Here is a 26,736-nt window from a genome sequence, read left to right as displayed (position 1 = left end):
AGAATTTTAATGGGGGTGGGGTGGTGGGGGGTTATACAAGACTGCATATAAAAATGAAACAATGGCTTATGAGCATTTCCAGGATCTAGGCTTGGTGGAACCTCCCAGAACAGATTTAGAGGGGAGCTAGCAAGTTCCTTTGGGCATCTCAAAGTCTTCATGCTAGTTGGATAAGTGTTTTATAACACATCCCTTTTTTGTGAAATGATGGAAAGGTACAGTAGTGGTCTTGCACAAAGAAGGAACAATTAAAAATCAGTTTATTTTCTTAAGTCAGCATTGTACAATTTAAAGCAAGAACGAACAAAAAAAAGTCACACAACATGAATTTTTTAAAAAATAACAACGGACAAAAGTTATCAAGCATAACCATGTGGGGGGAAAAAACCCCCATACAGCACACTTTCTCACATACACGTTATCAGGGCTGAGGTTCCTTGAAATCTAGTCAGGACGCTACATACGGGGCACTGAGACAGTAACAAATCCATGAACGAGAGTGAATAGACTGGACTAGCCACTTCTGCTTGGTTTCCTTGCTCTCTTTCCCAAACCTCTCTTCTATTCCTTAAACAAAGCAATAAATACTAGTTTTCCCACCAAAAGCAAAACAAAAGCAAACAAACACAAACCCACCTACCTGACGTTTCATGCTTGCGTGCAGTTTTAAGATTGAAAAATAATATTAAAATCACCCACATGGTGGCAAAAAGAGATACCTTGCCTCTACTCTGTGTAATCCAAGCGCAGTGGCTAAATTTCAAGTATTGAGGAAAATATATCTATATCATCTATCTATCTATCTATCTATCTATCTATCTATCTATCTATCTATTGAAGTTCTGTAAACCAAATCTTTTTTGTGTGTGTGTGACGTGAGGGACATGGGGAGAGCAACTAGATGGTTGTGGAGAACTCTTGATACATTCAAGTAACTACATACAGCTGGGAAGTTAAAAGCAGATCTGGCAGAATTAAACCTCACGGCTTTTGAAAGCTGGCTTCTAAACAACTGCCTTTCAGAAACAGCTGGGAAGGAAAAGGTAGTTTCTTTGTGAAGCGAACCTTGGAGCAAAGCTACTGGCTTGAGTACTGGGGAGTCTGGAAGAGCAAGAAGCAATGGCTGGGGTGATGGGACCCTCTCCTAGGTCTGTGAGCCCCTACGCAGGAGGGTGAACCCAATGGGATTAAGCTTGGCAGCCCCCACAAGGGCCTGGGTGCCTGGCACTGACTGGAGGAAAGACGGGAGCAGGCATCCCTGCTGGGCTGCGAGGACCACAGCAGCTTCCCAAGGATCCTGCACGCTGGTACTGGGCCTGGTTCACAAGCATCTCCAGTGGTGTGAACCAATATCTTTCTCTTAAGGCTGCCATGTTGTTATGGTTCCGCTTGTCTGTTTCGCTCTCACCTGGGTCCAGTGAACCTTTTTCTACGGAACCAACTCCAAGGCTGTCAGAGATCTCGATGCAAGGTATGTAAGAAGGTCGGCTGATTAGGGATGCAGCGTTTAGTCAAGCAGCTAGATGCACGGCTAAAACCTCTTGATCAACTGGGAAAAAGCACCCTCAAATTCACTGGGCAACATGGGTTGTTGTTATTATTATTATTATTATTATTAAAAGTTCTTCTAAAAATTTGGAGAGCATGCATTTTCTAAGATGGTGCTGATCGCAACACACATAAACACACAACTGCCACCCTACTTATATGGAAACAGATGCAAACTCAGATGAATGGTTTAAAACTTAATTTATCAAGCAACAGCTTGGAACGACTTGAAATGCCCAGGATAAGCAGGCTATGTTTTTGCGAGGAAAAGCAGAATTATCAGGCAGCGGGGAAACATGAGGACCTGGGAAAGGGTACAGATGATAAAAGTAGGAACTTAGGAAGAAAGAAACACATTGTGGGGGTGATTTGAGTCTCTGCTTTTATCTACTGGTCCTCCCCCCCCCAATTCTGTCTCTGGTACTGTGCAGGGACTCGTGACCATTTTTGTTAATATTTTGTTTGGCAGGCAGGTGTCACAATGAATGGTGCCCGAGAGGGGTGTGTGTGCGCGTGCGCGCACACACACACACTTGCATGCTGGGGTGATCACTGTGGCATTGCCAAAAAGATAAAATGCACTGCCACCCGTACCGAACCCAATAGGGCAATAGAGGACATAACATTTGCATGGGGTAATATATATGGAAAACTAGAAATGATCAATTTAAATAGAAATACAATGCGGGTCTCACAATAACAGGGAAGATGGTGCCCAAGTGGCCCGTTTGCTGTTGGGAGACAACTTTGAGGCCCCTGATCTCCCTTCTGTCCCTGGCAGTCCTCTGCAAAGGAGGACAGAGGGTCATCCTAAGTTGTGCATGTGTAACTAATAACAAAGGGAAAGGGCCTGAAAGGCTTCGCATAGGATTCCTACTATGTGGGATTGCCACATAGACTTGTAGGTGCACAGTAACATCCTAAGGAACTTCAAATCCAACTCGGGGTGTGTGTGTGTAATACTACAGGGTGAATCGTACCAGCAGAGTACCCCTTTCACAAGCAACCACTGGTTCCATAACTACAAGTGACAAGCCTTTATCATACCAGAAGGACAGAGGATCTTTCCTTTGTGCTAGGTACTGCTGAGTTGCCATAGAAGCAGAAGATAAGAGAAGCTATGCTGAAGGGGCTGGGGCAAACGACAGATCCTATCAAAATGTGCTGATTGAACACACACAGGGGTGAGTGTGTGAAACCTATTGCACCTATTGCAAGGTGACACCTATTGCAAGGAGCTTTGAAACAGGGTATCCAAAGTCGCTATGGCTGTCCCTTACATATTTTCAAGGGGGGGGGGATACACACAAGTGATGAAAAGCAAACCATGTGCAAATAGATATACTTGACCCACTCTTTGAAAAAGAAACAAACAAACAAAAAGCCTGAAATCCAGGTTTTGTTTGCCAAGGATGCTTTCTTGCCCAGCATGGACAAAATACAGCGGCAAACCGGATCTGTTGCATTAAAACCGTGCACAAGGTAGCCTATCAGGCATTTGCTCGCAGCCACAACATCCCCAAGCCTAAATGCACACACACAAAGCACAGCCCTACACAAAACACACACACAGTGTGTGCCTCCTCTTTCTCTTTGGCTGCTTAGTCGCCTTAAATCGAGGTGGGGAAGAGAGAGAAAACTTTTGAAGAGGTTAACAACAACAGCCAAAAAAGGGGGGCATTTGTTTTATAAACAATGGAGGGGGCAGGAATGAAGCATGCACAATATCGAGATCTCATCCTTGAGTTTTCAAAAAATCTGGACCTCCAAACAGCACATCAGTTTTTTTTAAAAAAAGGAAAAGACAAAAAATGGTACTGATTTTTTTCACGCTAGTGCCGCTGGTCATGAAAAGAACATAGACTGCTTGATTGTTAATTTTCTTTTTCTCCTCACAAGCATAAAATACAGTACAGTTAACACATAGAGCATCATTATATATTATATACCATACACATATTAATATATATTAACTTGGTAATATATATGAATATGTATACACGTGCGCACAAAAACACATACACACTTGTAGTGCAATTTCTTTTAAAACAACCACAACAACCACCCAACAGACAAACAATCAACAACACGTGAGGCAATGGGAGGGCAGGCGAAAGGCAGGGGAACAGCATTCCTAGAAGTTGCGACATTTTTGGATCACTGCGGGGCTGCCAAGTATCCAAAGCTCAGGTTCATGTTGTCTGTAAAGTGCTCCTTTGATTCACAAAGCTAGTAAGTGTGTTGCGTGTGTTTTTCTTATATTGCTTCCCAGCCCTCTGGGAGAAGGGATTGCTTATCTGGGCAACAGCCAAAAACAGCACAGATGCCTTCTCATGCTTAGACGCAGGCCATGGGAGGAGAGGGCTACAACCATGCATCTACTGAACGACTCCCTTTTGGGCGAAGAAGAAAAACATTTTGGCTGCTTGAGACCAAAGCAAGAGAGTTTGGAGTCCAAGTCCCAGTGCTCCAGTCTGTATATACAAGCTCTCTTCAGCTCTGCCCATGTCCACGTAGGAAATGAAGAACTGCTTCCCATCCCAACCTACCCTGCTTCTGTCCGTCATGTAGGTAAGGGACTCTGAACTCAAGATTTCCAGCACTGCAGCGGGGGGGGGGGGGGGAATAACATAAGAAGCCACAACTACTCAGAGCAAGGTGAGCTTCTGGCTTTCACACCTGCTGCATAACCGCGGTTGCTCTTCCTGTACGGTGAGCAATGAGAGGCGTAGTAGGAACAGTGCTCCCAAGTGATTGGCTATCAGCAGACGAGGGCTTGGATTGCAGAACTGGCCAAGAGGGACATTCCCCCTTCCGGAGAAACCTCTTTCCTTTCAAGAGCAGAAACGTCTGGATCATTCACCGCCAGCAGTGGACCTCAATGCTCCAGGCAAGGCCAGTTCAGTAGCAATCCTGCTCTCCGAAAACAGGCATGAAAGGAGGCTTGATCCTTCTCCTCCTTTTTTTACCCAGCTGTTTCCCACCAGATGGTGAGTTGGGGCAAGGGGAACAAGCCTTCTGTATCGACCATCATCTTTCCCCGGTTTGTATTGTGGCCACACACACACACAAAGATTGTAGCAATTCCATGTCCGACCCGGGGGAAGTTCTCTTCGAAGGACGCCAAAACAGGGAAACCGCCATTGACATCCAATAAATTCGTTGTCGACGGGCTTGCTCATACAGTGCTTTGTCATCTTGGTAGCAGGTGCTTAGAGATGGAAAATGATCACCTGCGGAGTTAAGGGCTATTTTCCTCATGCACAGATGCCAGATAGTAGAGCCGACAGCCGGCGTTCAATACACATTTTACCTGGAAAGAGAAAGGAAAAAATGGGGGAAATGAGGTTTTTTTGGCTCAGCTCTCCTTCCAGCAACACCAATATCGTGCTTGTTCACACACAACACTAAACCATGGTTTGGCACAGCTGTCTCAGTCTCTGTGCCCCCCCAGACATGGTTGGAGTCCTCTCCCCATCTACCTTGACCTTTAGCCATGCTTGCTGGCGATAACGGGAGCTGGAAGTAGAACATCAGGAGGGCACCACACTGAGGAAGGCTGGTTTGGGCATCATCTGCAAGAGCTTTTGGGAGTCTGAGCAAAAGTTTGGACTTGAGCACTCTCAGTTTCACTTTCCCCAATTACTGGTTTGCCGTGATGTGCAAACCAAGACTTGTACTTTAAGGTAAACTCTAGTTTGCTGAATTAGACAGCTTTGTAACCCATAGCTCGAAGGTGGCTTCTTTTGCAATTGCATGCATTTGGAATCATGAAATCCTGGTTCATATCTAATGATAAAGCGAGGAATCGAGGCAAGTGAAACAGAACTGCTTTACTCCTCGTCTCAGCTGCACAGAGGTTGGGGGTGGGGAGTTTAGCATTATTGGTGAACCAGGCAAGCATATGTATGTATGTATGTATGTATGTATGTATGTATGTATGTATGTATGTATGCATAATAAACACTTTTATAAACATACTTCAAGACAGAGTAAAAGGTAAATGTAAAGGACCCCTGGATGGTTAAGTCCATTCAAAGGCGACTATGAGTTGTGGCGCTCATCTCGCTTTCAGGCCAGGGAGCCAGTGTTTGTCCACAGGCAGTTTTCTGGGTCATGTGACCAGCATGACTAAACCACTTCCTTGCACTACACCAGGGGTGGCCAACTCCCAAGAGACTGTGATCTACTCACAGAATTAAAAACTGGGAGTGATCTACCCTCTTTTGGGGGTTCAGGTCAAAGCTGTTGAGTTTTTTTAAGGAAGGGAAGCCCTGTTTTGGGGTGATTAGGTCAAACTTGTTGAGCTTCTTTTAGGAGGGAGGGAGGCCCACTTTTGTTTAGGGCTTCAGGTCATAGTTGTTCAGCTTTTTTTAGGGAGGAGGAAAATTTTGGGTGAGCTTTTTTTTGGGTGCCAGTGATCTAGCAGTGATCTACCACAGACACCCAGTGATCTACCGGTAGATCACGATCTACAGTGGTACCTCTACTTACGAATTTAATGTGTTCGAAACGCACATTCGTAAGTAGAAAAAAATTGTAAGTCGAATCCCATAGGAATACATTGGGAGAAAAAATTCGTAAGTCGAAGCAAGCCTATCTAAAAATTCGTAAGTAGAAAAAATCCTATCTAAACCGCATCCAAGATGGCGGGCGGAGCTCCATTCGTAAGTAGTTATTCGTAAGTAGAGGTACCACTGTACTTATTGGACGTGCCTGCACTACACTATCCTGAACTCTGATGTGCCTCCAGCTGGGGAATTACAGATTCTCCTTCATTGGAGGTTTTTAGGCAGAGGCCGCCTGGGCTTCTGCCGGGTTTTTTTTTTTAATGTTGGACGAGCCTTGGGATCCCTTCCCAACTCTACAGTTCTACGGTTAATTTGATTTTCTACTGTCCTGCTCTTTTATTGTTCCTCCCGTTTGCTCTGCCTATGATCCACTCACTCCCCCTGCATTCTCATTTAAGTTAGGAGAATTTAACGTAGAATCGTTTGCAGTGCCTTTTAGTTTTTCAGCTCCTCATAGAGTCTCCCCTCTGTTACAGATGCACCTGCACAAGCACTGCTTTTTTATTTTTTTAAAAAAAACCATATGCAGGAAAAGAAGCAAGGTGATTTCTGAGCAGTGCTTTACCAATTAGCATCAGGGAACGCCCCACAAAAATAATACGGATGGCACGGCCATATTGCACCATCACATCTATACTTTTTACTTAAAAAAGAAAAGAAAAAAAAGCATTTCCCGATCCTCACACTTATTAATGTTCTCAATGTCGCCTTGCTCAGTGATGATGTTCAAGAGCCCCTCCATGAGCAGCAGTGCCTTGTGGTATCGTTGCGCACAATCTTCTCTGTGATGAAACATCTCATCCAGCGCTGCTGCCTGAACCTGGAGAGAGAACGCCTCCAGTGGTTATTCTGCCAACAAATATAATGCTTGTGCAACTCTGCCTCAACAGACTGGATTCACACATAAGCAAAGATTCAACACACACACACACACACCCTGCCCGGCATTGCACGGTTTCTGAAAAGCGTAGAATGCATTTTCACATCGCCCTCTTAATAAGCCCGCATCTCTCTGCTGTGGCTTTCCGACTCCAGTTTGCTGGAAGCAGGGATGGGCAAAAGGGGCTTGCAGCGCCTGGCTGATTCTGCTGCACTCCTGCAGGAAGATCCTGTGCATTGACATATCGTGGGGAGCATCACCCGACTATTTCAGACTAGGAACGTGCCTCTCATGTGGATGTTGCCCAAGGAGAGCATTGTCAAAAGGTCTAGGCAGAAAGCAGGAGACTGACGATAGCGGGGAGGTCCTTCTCGTTTTGGCCGCCAGGGGAGAAAAGGTAGGATGTTCAGAAGAGGCACCCAGAAAGGATGCTTAAAAATAGGCTGAAGGCAGCAGAGGGATGAGATTGTGGAGGCATGGCTGGCACTAGGGATTGGTACAGTCAGGCCCGTCTTAGCCATAGAGGCTAGTGGCGCAGGGAACCATGGTGCCGGGCACTGGAGGGCACCAGGGAAGAGGTCCGGGGGCCACGGCTCGGTAGGGGATGTGTGGAGGCGCTGGGGCGCCTGGCGCGGCCAGCAAAACTCCCACCAAGGCCACTGGGGCGCCCCGCCACGCTCGTCTCCTTTGCCGGCATGGTGCGCCTTCGCTCCGGGGGAGGCAAGCGGGACTCCGCCTCCTACCAGCCCCTTGCTGACGCTACTGTGCGGACAGAGCTCCCCCAGCCGCCGCCCGCCCGGGGAGCCCGGCAGGCAGGCAGCGGTGGGCTCGCCACCCCTGGCAGGGTCCCCGTCAGCCACTGCCTCACCGCCTCCCTTCCTGCTGCAGGCAGCGGCAGTTGCACAAAGCCAGCAGGCAGCGGCGACCTGTCATGGCGGGTGCTGTTGCTCTCGCTCAGCCGGGGCCAAAGGGGGCCGCGCTTGCCCTGCAGAGCCACTTCCCTCGCCCATCATCGCGTGTCTCTCCTAAGCAACTTGCTGGCCAACCCAGCTCCTCGCGGCCGCTGGGCAGCAGCAAGAGCGCCGGCAGCGGCCCCAATGGTGCCCTCTGCGCCAGGCTAAATTTTGGGAAGGGAGGGGGCGCCAGAGGGACCTTTGCACCAGGGCGCTGTATGTAGTTAAGACGGGCCTGGGTACAGTTGAGCACCTGCCAAAGCCCAGAGGCTGGTAAAAGTCCTTGAAGACCATTTTCACTCAGAGCACCCAGGGAGGTTTTCCTTCTAGTCCTGCTTCCATTCTCTCTGTGCATAGAAGACTCTGTGGCATGAGGGAGTGCAAAACCCCCAAAGATACACCAGAGGGATGCAAAGTGACCACCTGGTGCTGCCTTATATCTCATCAGGTCACTGGTACACCCAGGCTAGTTCTAGATCTACTGTGTCCATTCCAAGGTTTCCCCAAGTTACTGGAGACCCTTCTATCCCTGTGGGTGCCCAGGACTGATCTGTCTGCATGCATTCTACCACCATGAAGAGACTTGTTCCCACACAAAGGGCTGTGCTCGGTGCAAAGAACGCATTCCCAGAGAACTGTGGGGTTCTCTTTCGGTTTGCAAAGCCCTTGCTGCTACTGCTACTTAAGGTGCATATGTGTTAATTAGGGAACCTCTGTATCCTGCAGAGAGGTGAGGGGAAATGGTGCTTGTCAGGGGGTTGGGCCCATCCCTAAAGCTAAAGGTAAAGGGGCCCCTGACCATCAGGTCCAGTCGTGTCCAAATCTGGGGTTGCGGTGCTCATCTCGCTCTACAGGCCAAGGGAGACGGCGTTTGTCCACAGACAGCTTCCGGGTCATGTGGCCAGCGTGACAAAGCTGCTTCTGGCGAACCAGAGCAGCACACGGAAACACAGTTTACCTTCCCGCTGGAGTGGTACCTATTTATCTACTTGCACTTTGATGTGCTTTTGAACTGCTAGGTGGGCAGGAGCTGGGACCGAGCAACGGGAGCTCACCCCATTGCAGGGATTCGAACCGCCGACTTTCTGATCAGCAAGCCCTAGACTCTGTGGTTTAACCCACTGCGCCACCTGGGTCCCTGTGCCCATCCCTAGGGCTCAGCAAATGCCACCATACTAGCCCCCAAATACTGCACACATGCAACCCAGTATACACGAGAAGCATTTCACCCTACCATCTGCACGGCGTGGCTGAAGATGAGCTTCTCGGCCGTGATGCTGTTGATGCGATCCATGAGCTTTTGCTTGTCCAATAACCACCTCTGCAACCTCATGTTCAGGCAATGGCAGGAGGAAACACTGGATTTATACAGATCGTTGAGCTTCCTCACAACTAGGAGAAGGAGAAGAAGAAGAAGAAGAAGAAGGGGTGGATGACACCACTTTACAGGATGGCCTGTGCTTCTGGTCACTCCTTATCCACAGCAACAGTCTCTCGCCACAGTGTTTGCAAAGGGTGCCCAACACCAACATTGTCAACCGATTGAGATTTGGGGAACTGGCTTATTGGAGGAATGGCCTCCGATTGGGGCATCCGAAGGACTCCCAGGTACCTGAGCCTATTTGAGCACTGAGTTCCTCAGAGGCCCTTCTTTGAGTGACCTCATTGTCCCAGGTACAGCATGTGACATCTGGGGAGAGGGCTACTTCAATGATGATGATGATGATGATGATGATGATAATGATAATAATAATAATAATACCCTATTTATGAGATGCCTTCCATAAAGAGGTTGGTCCATTGGGTGTCTCCTCTGTTAAATTTTAGGCACCTTTCAACTTGCCTTTCAACTTGATGATGATGATGATGATTAACAGCATATGTTCATTTTATTTGCTGTGGTTTATTATCTGAAACCTTACCTCTGCTGCAGCTGCTAAAAATGCTGCTAATAAAAATAAAAATGCTGCTAAGCTCCCACCCCCACTTGAGGTTTCTTAACACAAGCTTTTCTTGTGTGCAGCTTTGGAAACATAATTTAAAACTGAGAATAGGGCTGTGCAATCTTGAAATATCAACAACAACATCATCATCATTTTATTTGTACACAGAAGCAGAATCTTCTTCCACAGCAGAGCCCAGAGAGTTGCAGCAAGGAATACTCCTTTTCGGCCATAACCTCTTCCAAGATTTGTCCCTCTGCCCACTCCTAACAGCCAGTCAGCATTCTGTGGCCAGAGTTCTTTGCTTGCCCTGTCCTCATTGGGCCAACTCAGGGTTACCACTGAAGGCTGCCCTCCACAAAGACTTCTGGTACGTATGCAAAGCACTGAATTCCCCAAACTCGCCAATACCCCATGTCTTGTGCCCTAGATGGTGCTGTAATACGATGCTTAAGAATATGTAAACATCATTCCTTTCTGTGGACTCTGCTTTTGCCTCCAGTACCCGCAGAGGATCCCGTGCCAAGGAACAAAATGATTCAGCCTGCTGAGTGACTGTGTGTTATTTAACAGCAGAGGCACAACATGTAATTATTAAGTTGCACCCACATCAATTATCGTTAAGCCCTTGCACATAGCTAAGAGCTGAAACATTCAGATCAGGCGACGTGTTTTCCAGGCGGGCAACCAGAATACATGTGGAGACCCGTAGCACCGATCACATTTTACAGGAGTGCAAAACACAAAGCAAAATAGCGCTGTCCCTAATTTGAGAGAGATAGAGGAAGATAAAAACAAGTACGCACAGGACAGATTGATCTTGTATGCTTGGCTAACTCTATTTTCACTTCACCCTGGAATGTAATAGCAGGGGGGCTGGGGGAGAAAGAAGGAGGACCACAAGAAGTTGCCTTATAAACTCTCTGGGTATTGCCTGAATACAGCTAAAACTGGCAATGCCTCTCTGGGGTCTCAGGCAAGGGTCTCTCATCCTCTGCAACTGGATCCTTTTAGTTTCACTTGCCGGGGACCTTCGGCACGCAAAGCCTGGACCACCTAAACACACCCCTTGTCGCACTGTGGTTGGCATCGCCACCTGTCTGTGGCCAAGCAAACTGCAGCACGACAACACACTTGCGTTTTATTGTATGTAACGAATGCATCAGTTCTGGTGGCACAAGAGTTGACAGTGATGAACACGTCCTCTCAATACAAACAAACCACTTTCTCTCTCTTGGTGTCTGTCTGTTTTATGCCTTATTTTGTTTTGGCAAGTTGTCATTTTGTATTTGTATGATGGCTCAAGTTTTTGAAAGCTGGAAGTGGCCCAGGCCTCTCGGGACCTCTTGGGGGGGGGGCACTGGTCATGGATCAATGCCATCACTGGATGCAAGGCTTATTTTTTCTGAGCAGGTATTGTTCCCTGCAAAGGTGAGAGAAAGGGACAATTCTATCAGCATCACAGTAGATAGATGCTAAAAATATAGGGGCACAGCAAGCTAACAGAAGTGAGATTAAAGAATGAAAACGTAAGATGTGTATACTAAGTCTGTGAAAGTGCATAAATAAAAAGATAAGCGGGTTTTAGCCTATGGTAGTCTTAATCGGAGTTGACTCATAGCTAATACTAATTTTAGTGATTGCAACCTAAGTAGGACTACCATTGGATACAACCCACAATCAGGAATTCCCCTGTGTGTGTGCATTTGAACTTACTTTGTTTGACGGTGGAGGAGAGGCACAACTTGCCTGCCCGGATCTGGTCTATGGCCATCTGCAGGCCCGCGGACAGCAACTCTGCTACTTTCAAGTACAGCACCAACTGTTCTGCATAGCTGAAAAAAGGAAGCACCAGCAGATTAATGGAGCTGCCGTCCACACAGCTGCAGAGGAAGACACACAAAGCTGCTTTGAGCCCAAGCCAGGCCATCGCCGTTCTCTCGGGGACCTCCCCAAATGTCACCCTTTACCTCCATTCTTTGCTGAGCAGGCTGATCTGGTCAGCCACGACGCTTTCCTGGAGCTGGTACTCGGAGGCCACCGAACTGCTCATCTCGTTGGTGTTCCCTTTGACGGCCGCTATCTCCATCACGTAGTGGACGAAGGCCAGGGTGAACTGCAGGCTGCGAAGGATGTCCGTGTGCTCTTGCTGTGAGTGGGGAGACAAAGGGGGGATGAGGTTTCGTTAGCAAGCCAGCACTAGAATGCAGAAAGCAGCAGATTCACGGAAAGACCAACACCTGAGAGCTTTACACTACGGGTGGGCTACCTTCCCCCTGTCAAGGGCTGCATGCCCTTGGGAGTACTGGGGGGGGGGCTCCAGCAGCCCTCCTCTCCCCCAACTGCCACCTGGCATCAGGCTGCCTCACTGGGACAGCAGGGAAGTGGGGCTCCTTCCATCAGCACCGTTGAAAGACATGCTCCATCAGGTACTTCCTCTGCCCCTAAAATGTTCCTATGACAGATGGTCATTATTTAATAATTTGCTTTCCTGTGCCTCTTTCTTGCCCGTGCATTTCCCTTTGTGTGTAGTTCTGTTTGTTTGTTTTTTGAAGATTGCACTCCTGAGGGCAGGGGACTGTCCTGCTTTAAGCCACTCTGGGAGCCTTTTTGGCTGAAGAGAGAGGGATACAAATGCTCTAAAAAAACAACACTGTATTGCCTGTAACCAAGCCAGTTGCTCTCCCACTCAGAGTCCCATACAGTCCACAGGCTTGTTTTAATAAACTGGTTTGCATTTAAGATGCCAGAAACATATTTGTTGTTTCTGCTGCTTCGTAGGGTTATTGGCAGTGCACTTTTTCTAGAAAAATAGGTGCTGGCACTCATGAAGTTGTTATGGCAAGTGTCACACTTTTTAACAAGCAAAAAAAGAGGTGCCAATCCTGCATAACCTTGAGTACCCCCTTTAAAAAAAGCACTGGCTATTGGGAAGGCAAGTCTGGGGGAAGGGAGAGAGAGTTAGGAATGCCCCTCTGAGCTCCGAGAAGGAATGGCTGTGGGGGTAAGGCCTTTGCCAACACTCTCCTTGGCCACAGTTAAGAAAGGTGGAAGGAAGAGGCAGGATGGGTGGAAAACATGAAGGCACACTCCCAGGGCTCCCAACGCAGCTCTAGTTCAAGGGGAGTGTAAGGGGGAGGGAGTAAAGAGTACCCCCCCCCATCATCAAGAGTAGCTCCTCACAGAGTAGCGAAGGAAACACAGACTCCGGGGAGGGAAGTCAGGACACGGAGAGAGAGCGCCCGGGCTCAGGCAGGATGAAAGAGCCCAGACTCCACAGACGGGAGGAGAGAGAAGGGGAACAGGGGGAGAGGGAAAACATGGAACGCAGACCCTTTCCGCCGGTTCCGGAATTACGAAGGAGGAGAAAAGGAAAGAGATTCAGTGTCCTGCGCCTTTTATGTTGGGGCCGTTCGCGCCGAGGCGCACTTCCGGATTCTGCATCGGACTGAGGAGACATGTTTCTGCACCTGCTTCACTGTACATATCAGCACCAATAAACACGTTATGGAAAAGTAACCTGAGGAGCGTCGTTACTCAAGAGTAGTCACCAGAAACCCCTGACAGGGAGCCACAGGTGAGGAACATTCCCATGGCTCCCACTGTGGTTCTCATTCAGAGGGAGCCGGTGTCAAAGCAGCCGCCGCCTTGGCAGGCTTGCCCACTCACGGAATTAACGACTTTACAAACTAAAAAGCTGCGATTGAGACTTGTGCAGAGCCTGTGTTTGCACAGCTCTGTAGAAACTGCTGAGAGTCTATAAATAGAGATGAAACAGTGACCTACTTTCCTTCCGCTGCCCCTCCCCCCTCTTCTCTCTCCCATTGCAAATCCACCTTGCTTTCATCTAGGTGCACATTTGCCAGAGGTTTTCGTTCAATTCACATATAAAAGGAGTGGGTGGGAGGGCTTGAAGCCTTCAAGCTCAACAGCAACCTGAACTGAGTGGTTTTTTTTTTTTAAAGGGTTGGAATCCCATCTCTCCGAGCACCGACACAGCCAACCACATGGGTTTTGTTTTCATCTGTCTCCCTAGCCCAACTCCTTTGCACACTCAGGAGATAGCAGCTTGGAACATGGAGAACCACCTCTTCGGCCAGGATCGTTGGTTATTTTTAAACACGCGTGCAGCTTTGCAGACAATGCGAAAGGGCAAATCTGACTCAAGAACTGGAAATGGTAAGAACGCAACACCCTGGTCTCTTTGGGGGTGGGGTGGGGTGTCAGGCTGCTGTGACTCAAAGAGCCCGACATTCTGTCTCCTTCAGAAAGCACCTGCGTGATCCAAATATCAGGTTAATTCAAGCTTTCACTACTGACGAGACAGCATTCCGACAACACTCGACTAACATTTCACTAGGTATTTATTACCTAGCAACGGTCTCAACTTTTACGGTTCAGAGCTTTCAATTCTACTCTCCTTTCCAGATTCGCATGCTTCCTCTAAAGATATTCTCTTCTTCCTGTATACAGATGGAAAACTGAGGCTGGCTTTTTTCCTCAGCGAGTTCCTGGCTTAGTTGAGAGGCTTCCTGTAGCCAAACAACAACAACAACAACAACAACAACAACAACAACAACAACAACAACCCTCCGCTCCATTCATAGGAACACAAGCCCCAATGTGATGCTGTCTTTCCTTCACTGTCCATAGCAACCAAATGAGCCAGAGGAGAACCTTCTATTAATACAGGATGGAAGTTTTAAAAAGGCCTCTTTTGCTTGGAAAAGGAAGCAGCTGGGAGTCAAGTGGCAGCAGCATATATCACAAAGACAAATGGAAGGAAAGAAACCGCAAATACAAAGCATTCAGTGATAATTAACACTGCAGCTCTATACACACAGACACACAGTATTATCCCCAGATGTGGTGCCTAAATGACTTTTGGAACTCCCTCCCACTTGACCTTATTTAACATTTCTAAGCTACAAGTATTGCCTGCAAGTCCCTGGAAGCACAAGTCCATTAATTAAAAAAAAATGATTGTTAACAAACAAACTGGCAGCCATAAAACGATGCCCTAAATGAGAGTGTGCCATAGCAGATCAAATACTGGAATAGAACCATGGAGATCTTGGTTCAAATCCCCATTTGGACACGAAGCTCTTTTAAGTGGCAAATAACTCCCCTACCTTAACCTACTTCACAGGGTTGTAAGGACTGAACAAGACCGCAGAGGGCAAAGATGCTAAATATCCATCTAGATCAGGGACACTTGAAAAGCTTCACTGTGCAGGCACTGAAGAGCTTTAGAATGCAACATCTTAAGGTGGGGTAGCTGGAATCTTTTCCCAGCAATTGTCTCCATATCTCATGATTTGTGCAGAAGTAGCAAACAGGGACAGGATGGGGAGTTGCTGTGTTGAGCTACGTAAGGGACTGGAGTCCCACCTCAGCGCTGCTGAACCCCCCACAACACTTACAACGTATTTTTGTTCTTTTACCTCCCAACAGTCGCAAGGATTAGCATTCTGCTCAATAAAACCCGGGAGGCCAAGAATGTTACGTTCCACAAAAGGCACCCAAATTGCACCTGTGTCTGACAAGGCGAGAAATGCAAGGAAAACCGATGAATCTGTGGAGTACCAAATGAATTCAGCCTCATGCTTTAATCTTGGGTCTCTGGGGTGGGTGGGGAGGTGGGTTTCAACTCACCTCCATGAGTGTCTCCTCCGGTAGCTCGGGGGCCTCAAAGGTGACTGCTCCCTCCAGGTTGGCAGTGATGGGGTCGGCAAAAGTATATCTGACACCCGATGGGGCTTCGAGCACATCCCCGCCGGCGCTCATGATGAAGTGCCGCCCACTGAAAGACCCTCCCGAACTGTGAGAGCTGGAAGATCCCACTAAAAGGGTTGAAACACAGAAGCAAAAGTTACTTAGACATGACTCTTCGGGCCAAAGGAGAAAAACAAACAAACAAACCCAGTTTGATTTATTGATTGAGATTAAGCTCCAATTTAGGGCTCATCCAGGCTTCCCTTTGTGCCATGTTTCTGAATTTCAGGAATTTTTGGGAAACCTGAATTTCCGCTTGTTCCGAATCAGCATTAAAGAGCAGGTTTTCCCGGGGAAAGTTAAGATGGGGTGCACTCAGACAAGGAGCTTTGAAGCAGGGTGAAAGGTAAGTGTGGATGAGTCCTTAATTGTGACATTTTAATCCTCAGCTACCTTTATTAATCCCTTTCCATCAAGCAAAGTCCAAACACAGCCTTGTTTCATAGGACTATCATCCCAAATGACAATGAGAACAGCAGTGCTTGCAAGCAGAGCTCCATGTGAGCAGGAGCTTCCTCGTTTATGGTGCTCCTCCTGAAATAAAAGTAGTCTCCTTGTGTGCACCAGTACTCCAGTGTGTACCCAGAACCTAGTGGAGCTTTTGGGTGGGGCAAATCCCCTGAGCTTCCTTAGATCTTAGAAATTGACATTTTTTTTTAAAAAAAGAAAGGTGTCTGTATAATCGCTAGCTCAAGATCTGTGACACAACAGGGAAGCAAGTCTGTCAGGTGGCTCACAATATGCCTATGTGCATGTGAGACACTAGATTCCTTGTTCCTAGAATACACACATCCCTGAGTCAGGACACAAAGCCAGGACAGTAACTATGAAGATAACTCCAATTGCCTTTTGGACAGCGGTATCAAGATGGCAGGGAGCGCTCATTACCTGAAAACATTCTGGTCCTGGTGGTCTGCGGTGGGGTTGTCCCACTGGGAGGGGAACCAACAGTAAAGACCACTGGGGAGGGGCTTGCAGAGCCGCCATCCCTGGCCCCAGAGTGTAAGTTTCCTCCACAGACAGCAGAAGGCGCTGCAAGGAAAGAATGGCACACACAAAAAAAAGGCTTGAGTTAAGATTTCATGAGAGCCATAAAAGATATCAAGACAGAAACACAGTTGGCCTAGAACAGGCACCCCCAAACTTCGGCCCTCCAGATGTTTTGGACTACAATCCCCATCATCCCTGACCACTGGTCCTGTTAGCTAGGGATCATGGGAGTTGTAAGCCAAAACATCTGGAGGGCCGCAGTTTGGGGATGCCTGGCCTAGAAGTTAAGAGTGTTGGGCTGGGACTAAGGTTCAAATCCCCCAACTCAGCCATGAAGCTCACTGAGTGTCCTTGAGCCAGTCACTCGCTGTCTCTCAGCTTAGCCTACCTTCTCAAGAGCTGTTGTGAGGATAAAATGGATTTGTGGAAGAGGGTGAGGGAGGAGAACCCTGTGTATAGCATGGGTAGGCAAATTAAGGCCCGGGGGTCAGATCCGGCCCAATCGCCTTCTCAATCCGGCCCGTGGACAGTCTGGGAATCAGTGTGTTTTTACATGAGTAGAATGTGTCCTTTTATTTAAAATGCATCTCTGGTTTATTTGTAGGGCCTGCCTGGTGTTTCTACATGAGTAGAATGTAGAATGTGTGCTTTTATTTAAAATGCATCTCTGGGTTATTTGTGGGGCATAGGAATTCGTTCACCCCCCCAAATAATAAATATACTCCGACCCCCCACAAGGTCTGAGGGACAGTGGTTTGAAAAAGTTTGCTGACCCCTGCCGTATAGCTCCTTCAGTTCTAGTAACTAAAAAAAGGAGCACAACAAAAAAGGAACCCCAGAGTTTCCCATCTCCCCGTACCTGTGATTTCCATGGGCTTCTCATTGTTCAAACTGTCATTGCTTCCAAAAGCAGCTTTGAGGAGGAGATCAGTGAGGCGACCAGTGCTGAGTGACCTGGAGGAAGAAGAGAAGCAAGACAAGTGAATGTGAGGAGGGGGGGCAGGGGGCGCACAGGTGTCATGGAATTTCTGCTCCCTAACGGCTGGTTGCAGTGAAAAGCGCAGTGGCCTTTAAAGAGGGACAAAAGGCCTCTCTAGAACAGGCACCCCCAAACTCGTCCCTCCAGCTGTTTTGGGACTACAACTCCCATCATCCCTAGCTAATAGGACCAGTGGTCAGGGATGATGAGAATTGGTAGTCCCAAAACAGCTGGAGGACTGAGTTTTGTGCCTCCTCTAGAACATCAAGCCTGCAGGCTGGGAGGGCTGTAAGGCAAAATGGAGCCCACCTTAACTGACCAGATGCAAGCTGGCTGGCTAGCTGGGGAGAGCTCTACTGCATGTTTGGAATGGAACTTGGCCTCAACTCCCAAGAGGGTAGATTTGGCTCAGACACCACTCAATTGTTTTTTAAAAAGCCGGTTTCTTAGAGCACAGGTGGGCAACCTGCAGCCTCCTTTTAGGCAACCCCCCCCCAAAAAAAGTCCTCCTGAAACCATCCCGTTCTCCTGTCCCATCAGAGTTCCTCCATTCCTCTCTACTGTTCCTGGCTTCAAAAAACAAACAAACTGCTCCCCACCTATTTTTCCTGGGTATTTTCAGAACAAATGGAAGGAGAAAGTTGGTCACTTAGTTTTTCGATAACAGTAAACAAAATTGATGTATGTAGTTTTGAAGATATAAGACAGTTAGTGACAGACTGGCTGCAACACCACCAAGGAAATGATGTGTTCAAAATAGATAAGAAAAATGGATTTAGTACAGAAATTTCAAGGTTTGAAAATGAATTATTGGAAAATAATGTTGTTACTTTCTAGAATGTAGAAATTGTTGCTAGAGTGGCATACTAAGGACAAAGAAGTCAAATCAGTAATGATAAAATGGGCACAAGAAACTGGGCACAATATTCATCTTGGGAAAAATTATGGCGGGAAGACTTAAAATTTAACACCTATAAAACTAGCAAAAATGTATAGAACTGCTTCCAATGTTTGCTGGAAATATGTGGCGGACGTGCAAGATAACTAAAGCATTCTGGGAAATGATTTACAATGAGTTGAATTTTTTTTTAACAAATTAAGAGAAAATAAGGTAAGCAGATGGGAAAAAAGAAATATTGATAATGGTAACCACGGAAGGGCAGAGAGAAGTCAAGGGATTAAGAGAATCCTAAATGAGGAGGTTAATAATGTGTTCGAATTTAAATTTGTTATGTAAAACTTAATAAAAATATTTTTTTTAAAAAAAATGAAAAGTGATGTATGTATGTTTGTTTTACTTCCCATGGCTTCAGGGAAAGAATTTCCATCCCCTGAAATGTCTGAGAATCGAGAGCCTAGATCAGGCATAGGCAAACTCGGCCCTCCAGCTGTTTGGGGACTACAATTCCCATCATCCCTGACCACTGGCCCTGTTAGCTAGGGATCGTGGGAGTTGTAGTCCCAAAACATCTGGAGGGCCGCAGTTTGCCTATGCCTGGCCTAGATGAATACCAAGGAATAGAATCATAAATAGATTAGATCTGGCGCTGGACCAAGCCTCCCCATATTGGGCAATCCAGGATATCAACAGAGGAAATGACAGGAGAAGGAGAGGAGGATGAGGGCAATTATGGAGTCATTCCATTGGATGCTGGCCATTAGTGTGGATCTCTGAGCCGTTATAGGACACCCAAAGCAGGAGAAGTGTGGCATCTCTCTAGCCTGGCAAACTAAGCTATGCACCTGTTTAGCCTGCCTGAGACAGCACTTGTTGTGTGCACTTGCTGCACAAGGAGTGTCTGTCACATGCCTAACTGCTGAGCCTGTGCTCCTCATCCTAAGGAATATGGAAAGCTGCCTTATACTGGGGCCATGCTAGCTCAGTACTGCCCACTCTGATTGCCAGCAGATCTCTGGGGTCTGAATCTCCTTCCCCTCACCTTATCCCTGGTAACTGACAATCTGGCTTCCTCCGCTGCCAAAGCTTCTTGTCACCAACCACAGTTGCTGGGTATAGGGTAGTGGGCCGAAGCACACTTTCTTGCCTTGCCCCACATGTCCAGCGCAGGACATTTCCCCCACCCCGTTATTTGATAAAAAGAGCCTTCATCCTGTTGCTTCGCAGGACCTTATTTGACACATGGGCAAAGCAGAGGCAGTTGTGGGAGCTTGGTGTGTGTAGTGCTTCCACAAAAGCCATGAGGCACAGGAAAAGGGACCATGGTGGAGACAAGGATGGAGATGAAGGCGGTGGTTTGAAGCAGGTGAATCGTAGAGACGGGAGCCTATAGCCATGGAGGCAGCAGGCAGCAGTGGCACACAGGAAATCCCAAGTTCAAGGCTCAGCATCACCACGCAGGGCCAATGCACACAATTATGAAGCTACCGGTAGGCCAGGCACCCCCAAACTTCGGCCCTCCAGATGTTTTGGACTACAATTCAATTCCCATCTTCCCCGACCACTGGTCCTGTTAGCTAGGGATCATGGGAGCTGTAGGCCAAAACATCTGGAGGGCCGCAGTTTGGGGATGCCTGATCTAGGCGAACCAATGGACTGACTCAGTTTTCTACCTGCCCCTGCTATACCTGACCTTGGGATGAGAAGATTAAAGGGTTGCTGGCATGTGGAGCCAAAGGAGCTCCTAGAAAGGGGCCATGAATATGGTTTGCTGGGGATCACATTTAGCCCGAGAAATAACCAACGCAGGAAATTTTGAGGTGCTTTGAAGGTTCCTTGATGCAAAATTAAAATTATGTGGGTGCAAGGTGTAAGGGAGAGACAGTCTAGAGAACCTCCCCCTTGCATCAGAAGCAGCTCCTCCCCAAGCAGTGATGGTAGCGAGGGCGCTGAGGAAACCAGTCAGGAAGTGGAGAGAGAGGGCCAGGGCTCTGGCAGCACGGGAGAGCCCCGGCTACACAGGAGGGAGGAGGAGAGAGAGGGGGAAAGGGGGGAGAAGGAAAGCATGGAGTGTAGACCCTTTCCTCTGGTTCCGGAATTACGCAGGAGAAAGACGGGAAGGAGGTTTGCTGTCCCGAGACTCTTATGTTGGAGGAAGTCACGGGGCGGGTCAGTGCCGGATTCTGCATCGGACTGAGCAGACATGTTTTACACACCTGTCTCACTGTAAATAGACTGCACTAATAAAAACTATTTAAAGACAAGCATGCGGAGCGTCATTACTCTAGAGTAGTCGCAAGAACCTCTGACACAAGGAGAGTGGCAAATCAGCACACCCCCCCAAGCCCGGCCCATCATAACAGCACAACTTGTTGCATGCATTGTGAATGCCTTTCTGGTCAGCTTCGTACCTGCCCTTGGCTTCTTCCACAGGCCTCAATCCTAGGCCTGCCTGCTGGCAGTGGAAATGACCCATGTCCTTCAAGTCTGGCAGCGTCTTGTTCCTTGTCGGGGTGATCATGACGCCCTGGTGTGCCAGGAGGGCGAGCAGGTTTTGGGAGCTTGGGGTTTTGTTGAACTCAAAAGGAGGCATGACCTATTTTTATTATTATTATTAAAAACAAAAAGTGGGGGGGGGAGTGGAGAGAGGTGGTTCATCAGAAACCCCTATTTCTATTTCCAGTGCTCAGTGTGAGAGCGTCATTGTTCGCATCATGGCTTATCTCTGCCGCTATTAAAAAAAGCACCCACCCACCCCATACACACATAAACAGGCATTAATCACAAACAGGGACTGCATCTACTACCAGTGATGTCAACTTTCCCCATTTCTGCGGGAAATTCCCTTATTCAGCACCCTTACTGTCATATCAGGGAGGTGACAGCCCCATAGGATTCCTGATCTTCAAATCCGGGGGTTGGCCGCTATGTCTACTACCCCCACCATTTCATAGCATTGCCCTCTACACAACCTTCTAAGATCAGTGGGCACCCAAACTTCTCCCCTCACACACTTTAAAACTTGGGAGATATATTTTCCTGCTTGTTGTGGCAACTGTCATGAGCTGCGCTAGATAACACGCGGTTTTTAACTGCATTCTTAATTGCGTCTTTTAGTTCTTATATTGCGTTATATTGCATTGCAATTTGAATTCCATGGAAAATCATTTGAAATACAATAGCGAAACACAATGCAATAAATATGGGACGCAAAACCGCTATTAAAAATAAACGTGACTGTTTAATATGCCTGCACCTGATGTTCATTTGCAAATCTCTGTCCTAGATTTACAGCTTTAGGAGCGTAGCTGCCAAGTCTCCCGTATTCCCCGGGAAACCCCCGTTTTTCCAGCTCTTCCCAGCCGAAAATAACGGATTTATTTGTTTTTCCCCGGTTTATTCTGGCGTGGCGGCCATTTTGGAACTGGGCGGAGCATGCTCAGAAGCGACTTTTGATGCTGCTCTGCCCAGTTCCAAAATGGCTGCAGTGTGACTTCTGGTGTGGCAGCCATTTTGGAACTGGGCACAGCAGCAACGAAAGTCACTTCTGAGCATGCTCCGCCCAGTTCCAAAATGGCGGCAGCGCTACTTCCGGTCTGCTACTTCCGGTCCGATCCCTTATTTTTCAGGCTGGAACTTGGCAGGTATGTTTAGGGGACCACAAGCGAGAGCCCATTGAGGGCAGGGGGAAAACAATACCTTTGTTGGAGAGCCCATTATGGTTGGCAAGGGGCTCCTCTGCATAAACTCGGAGAACTTTGGCGAGGACCTCAGCGGGCGGCAAGGTTGCAGGCCGTGCGTCTGTGCTGGCTGGCCAGCAGCGGCCTGGTTGAAATGGGGAACCAGAGGATCGGAGTACTGCTTTGTAACCTTCTGCCGGCAGGAATGCAAATCTGACAGGTTGGGAGCACTGTGGAGACGGGAGCCCATCCCTCGGGGGGAAGGGTCAGGCACTGAGGCACCTGGAGGGATGAGAGGGGAAGCAGGATGCCCAGAGTTACACATCAGTAAGAAAGAATGGCAAGGGAAAGGCAGGAATCTCAAGATAGTGCCAAGGTCAACCTACCAGGTATGGGCACCCGACTTCTCATCTCTGTTCCAAAGGGAGGAGAAGGGAGAACGGTCTGGTCAGGCTGCTCTGGAATTGTTCCAACTGAAAAATTAAAAAGCACATCAATGCACTGACAGACAATAAATTGCATGCTCCCTATAGCAAACATTTCATTTAGATTACTTATAGCAAGATTGCTGTTGTTTTTTAAAATCAAATTGGGGCTCCGTTATACCAGTCAAACTTCTGGAAACCTACATAGGTAACAATGAGGTTTTGTCAAGATGCAATTAGTCAAGCTTGCTTGGGTTATGAGTGCTTTCAGATGTTCTCTAAGCAAACAATAAAGCTGGTTTATATGGAGTCAAATCATTGGGACATCGAGTTAGAAACCTTGCAGTCTTTGATTTCTTTTTTAAAGGGATGCAAGATTTATTTCTTCCAGCAAGCTGTCAGTTGAAGACTTCTTACACCTGTTTAATTTGATTGTGGAACTTTGATATTGCTGCATTTTGTGTTATTTTTATCTCTTTATATTTCACAGCAAACAACTCAGTAACTGGAAAAGTTCTCTGTCTGTCTCTCCCCCCCTCTCTCTCTGTGTGTGTTAGTAAAATTAGTTAATTAGTTAAATTAGTTAGTTAATTTTGATTGCCCTCCTCCCATCAGTCTCCAATAACTCTGGCAAGAACTGTGAAATTGTGTATCCACAAGTATTGATTGTATTTGCTTTTAACAAAACACTGTCTGTATTCATTAAAACAACAACAACAGAATATGAGCCTGAGGCCCTCCACTTGTGTTGGACTCCAACTCCCATCAGCCCCAGTCAGTGACGATGGAAGATGGAGTCCTGCAATATGCGGAGGGGTGACAGACCCCGCCCCCAACCCCGGAATAAATAAATATAAACAATAGCTCAGCGTAGTCTGCTGTGATGGCTTCTTCTTTTCCCGAGCTCTCCTCCCAAGATGCTTTTAACTGAGATGCTAGGTATTGAATTTTGGACCCTCAACATGGAGAGCATTGTGGTACCTCTTGCTGGTAGTCCCTCCCTTAACCCACTGTCATTTTCAAACGGTTCCCTCTCAGTCCTGGGGAGGACTGGGACCGAATATAGTTAGGACACTTCCAAACCAGAGCCACTGCTCTAATTATGCTACTACATCTGCATTCACCCACAAAATGCTGGTTGGAATTAAGGAAAGTGAACACACACACACACTGAGGTTTCTAGAATTTGGAATAAGCAAACCCAATAATTTACCTTGTGGGGATGGCGTGTAAGGCTTAGCGCCCCCAAAGGAGAACCTTCTGGAGGTTGGGACAGCTCCGTGCTCCGCAGCAGCAAAAGGAGGGGAAGGGCTGGCCTTCATGAAACCAAGTGGGCTGTTGCTGCTGCTTGATCTTCTGACTGTTCCGGACCTAATGGGAAAGGATTTGATCTCCATTATTCCAGGGGGAAATGTAGTGGGCAGACAAGATTTTAAGAAAAGCAAATGGCGAACAAGCTTAGAAACATTGGAAGGTACAGAGTCAGGCCAATAGTTCACTCATCTAGCTCACTCATTTCTGTACTGACTGGCATCAGGTCTCCTGGGCTTCAGGCAGGGGACATTACCTGGAGATGCTAGGGACTGAACCCGGGTTCTTTTGCACAATTGGATGCATGTCTCCATAGCCAGAAACAGTAATGCTTCTGAATACTCTTCTAATGCTGTGAATCACCTTGAGAACTTCAGATGAAAAGGGGGGGTATAAATAATAATAATATGCAAAGCATGTGCTCTACCTCTGAGTCTTGCCCCCTACACTATCATATCAATAACATCCACAAGTCAATGGGGAAAATGGGCCTGAGACCCATTGAACCTGCAACACTACAAAGTGGCGTGACCAATGAGAGGTGCAAAAGAGGCTTTAAAAAGGGGGACATGGAGCATAGCTGCCAAGTCTCCCGTATTCCACGGGAAACCCCCATTTTTCCAGCTGTTCCCAGCTGAAAAAACGGAAATTTTTTGTTTTCCCCCGGTTTATTCTGGCGCGGCGGCCATTTTGGAACTGGGCGGAGCATGCTCAGAAGCAACTTTTGATGCTGCTTTGCCCAGTTCCAAAATGGCTGCAGTGCGACCTCTGGCGCGACGACCATTTTGGAACTGGGCAGAGCAGCATCAAAAGTTGCTTCTGAGCATGCTCCGCCCAGTTCCAAAATGGCGGCAGCGCTACTTCCGGTCTGCTACTTCCGGTCCGATCCCTTATTTCTCAGACAGGAACTTGGCAGGTATGACATGGAGACATTTGCAGGAGACACAAGAAATGCCACCTTAGTTCTTTATTTCCAGATGAAAGACAGTCACTGAAATATTATAACACTCGTGTGATACCAGACTTCACGGCTGCTCGGCATGAGACGGTTTTCATAAAGGCTGATGTGGAAGACCTAAGATGGAACTGCCAGGACGGGTTCCGTGGCAACAGCAGCAGCCTGACTGGAGAAGAATCAGGGTGAAAGCCCTCTGAGCGGATGTCTCGGGAAAAGGATACCAGGAAGAACAATCCAAAGGATGCTCTTTGCAACAGGTTTATCTTTTGGTTTGTTTGTTTACATTTCTTGACAGCTTTTGCTCCAGATCCTTCAGGGAACAGCACAAACCTCAGTTGTTTTTCCAAGTTCTTCACTCTTTAACAGCCGGAGCGGGGACACAACGGCAGCAAAAGAACGGAACAGAAAGATTCTCGGAGCAGAAAAGCATCGTGCTGCTGGCAGCCTCCGTGGTTGCACTGAGACGGCAGACCACAGCCAAGCAGCCTCAGAAAGCTGCTGTTCAAATGCAGCTAGCACCATAGCTGCCAAGTATCCCGTTTCCGCCGGGAAAACCCCTTTTTTCCTACTGTTTCCCGGCGGTCTCCCGTTTAGGTTTTTATCCCGATATTCTCCCTTAAATCTGCTTCTGCCGGCGGCCATTTTTCAGGTGCCGCTTTGCCCTTCTATGGGCACCAGAAAATGGCGCCGCCGGCGCCGGAAGTCGCTTCCACGCATGACCGGAAACACGTAAAAGCGACTTCCGGTGGACCTTTGCCCTTCTATGGGTATCAGAAAATGGCGGCGCCGGCGCCAGAAGTCGCTTTTACGTGTTTCTGGTCATGCGTGGAAGCGACTTCCGGTGCCGGCGCCGCCATTTTCTGGTGCCCATAGAAGGGCAAAGTGCCACCGGAAGTTGCGTCTACGCAACTTCCGGTGTCGCGGGCTGCCGATCCCGGATCTTTCCGTCCAGGACTTGGCAGGTATGGCTAGCACACTGCGGTCCCTTTGGCAATTCGGGCTCAGACTGCTGCGTATTGTCTCCACCCAACTCCATTGGCAACTTGGATAGCAGCATCACACCAGCAGGGGCCATCAAGAGCCTGTTGGCTGGCAATGGACTGGGGCCTAACTGCTTGCTATCTCTTCTAAGGAGAAGACCAGCGTCCAGAGCTCAGAGGCTGAACCAGAAAGCAGGGGAGGAATCCACACAGCAAGGAAGTGCACAGACAGGTACATGAGAATCAGATGGGCATGGGGGGGGGGAGGTTGATTGGAACTGGAGTTGCATTGATGCCACACGCACCCCTCCGGTATCAAAATGACCACAGGTGGCAATCGCTGCCAGGCACTGGTGGCTTGCAGCACAGGAATGTGCACAGTGGCTTCCCAGACCTACGTCGTGGCACCGACACCAGCAATGCAGCAGCTGCGAAAGACTGCGTGGAATGCGAGGGCTGACATGGTAAACACAGAGATGGAAAGAAGATAAAGTCCCTACCAGAGAAGAATGGCAGATCAAGTTCATGGATTATGCCGAAATGGCTAAAATGACCAGAAGAATCGGAAGTCAGGAAGACCAAAATTTTAATAAGGAATGGGGAAAATTTATAACCTTAAAAACCATTATAATCTTAAAAACCATTGTAAACAGTTAAAATCCTTAGTAGGATTGGAATATCACTTGGTAGTTTAATGGTGAATTTTGGACGCAATGGAGATGTAAAAGATCTGGATTATCATAAAAAATGCAGGAGGAATGATTAACAATAGGACCCACAAAGGGCAGGAGGGAAGTCCTAGAGATTCCATGGAATCTTGTATGTTCAATATGTGACTGTAAAGC

General features: G+C 47.7%; 1 protein-coding gene across 1 annotated transcript in view; it reads right to left on the bottom strand.

Moving 5' to 3' along the window:
* Positions 1–243: 243 nt before the first annotated feature.
* Positions 244–26,736, bottom strand: part of ULK1 (unc-51 like autophagy activating kinase 1) — a 120,675-nt gene continuing 94,182 nt past the window's right edge. Inside the window, exons 17-28 of the mRNA XM_035099436.2 lie at positions 23,856–24,013; positions 22,604–22,690; positions 22,237–22,499; positions 20,949–21,133; positions 17,520–17,614; positions 16,559–16,702; positions 15,551–15,738; positions 11,866–12,044; positions 11,612–11,730; positions 9,187–9,344; positions 6,804–6,939; positions 244–4,861 (exon numbers count right to left, since the gene is read on the bottom strand). Of these exons, the coding sequence (XP_034955327.1) occupies positions 4,806–4,861; positions 6,804–6,939; positions 9,187–9,344; positions 11,612–11,730; positions 11,866–12,044; positions 15,551–15,738; positions 16,559–16,702; positions 17,520–17,614; positions 20,949–21,133; positions 22,237–22,499; positions 22,604–22,690; positions 23,856–24,013 (1,768 nt within the window). The 3' untranslated portion in view covers positions 244–4,805. The remainder of the gene's footprint in view (positions 4,862–6,803; positions 6,940–9,186; positions 9,345–11,611; positions 11,731–11,865; positions 12,045–15,550; positions 15,739–16,558; positions 16,703–17,519; positions 17,615–20,948; positions 21,134–22,236; positions 22,500–22,603; positions 22,691–23,855; positions 24,014–26,736) is intronic.

The sequence above is a fragment of the Zootoca vivipara genome, chromosome 17 (assembly GCF_963506605.1).
Source record: "Zootoca vivipara chromosome 17, rZooViv1.1, whole genome shotgun sequence".
Taxonomy (NCBI): domain Eukaryota; kingdom Metazoa; phylum Chordata; class Lepidosauria; order Squamata; family Lacertidae; genus Zootoca; species Zootoca vivipara.
The sequence above is the reverse complement of the archived record's forward strand: the minus strand, read 5'-3'. Positions and strand labels throughout refer to the sequence as shown.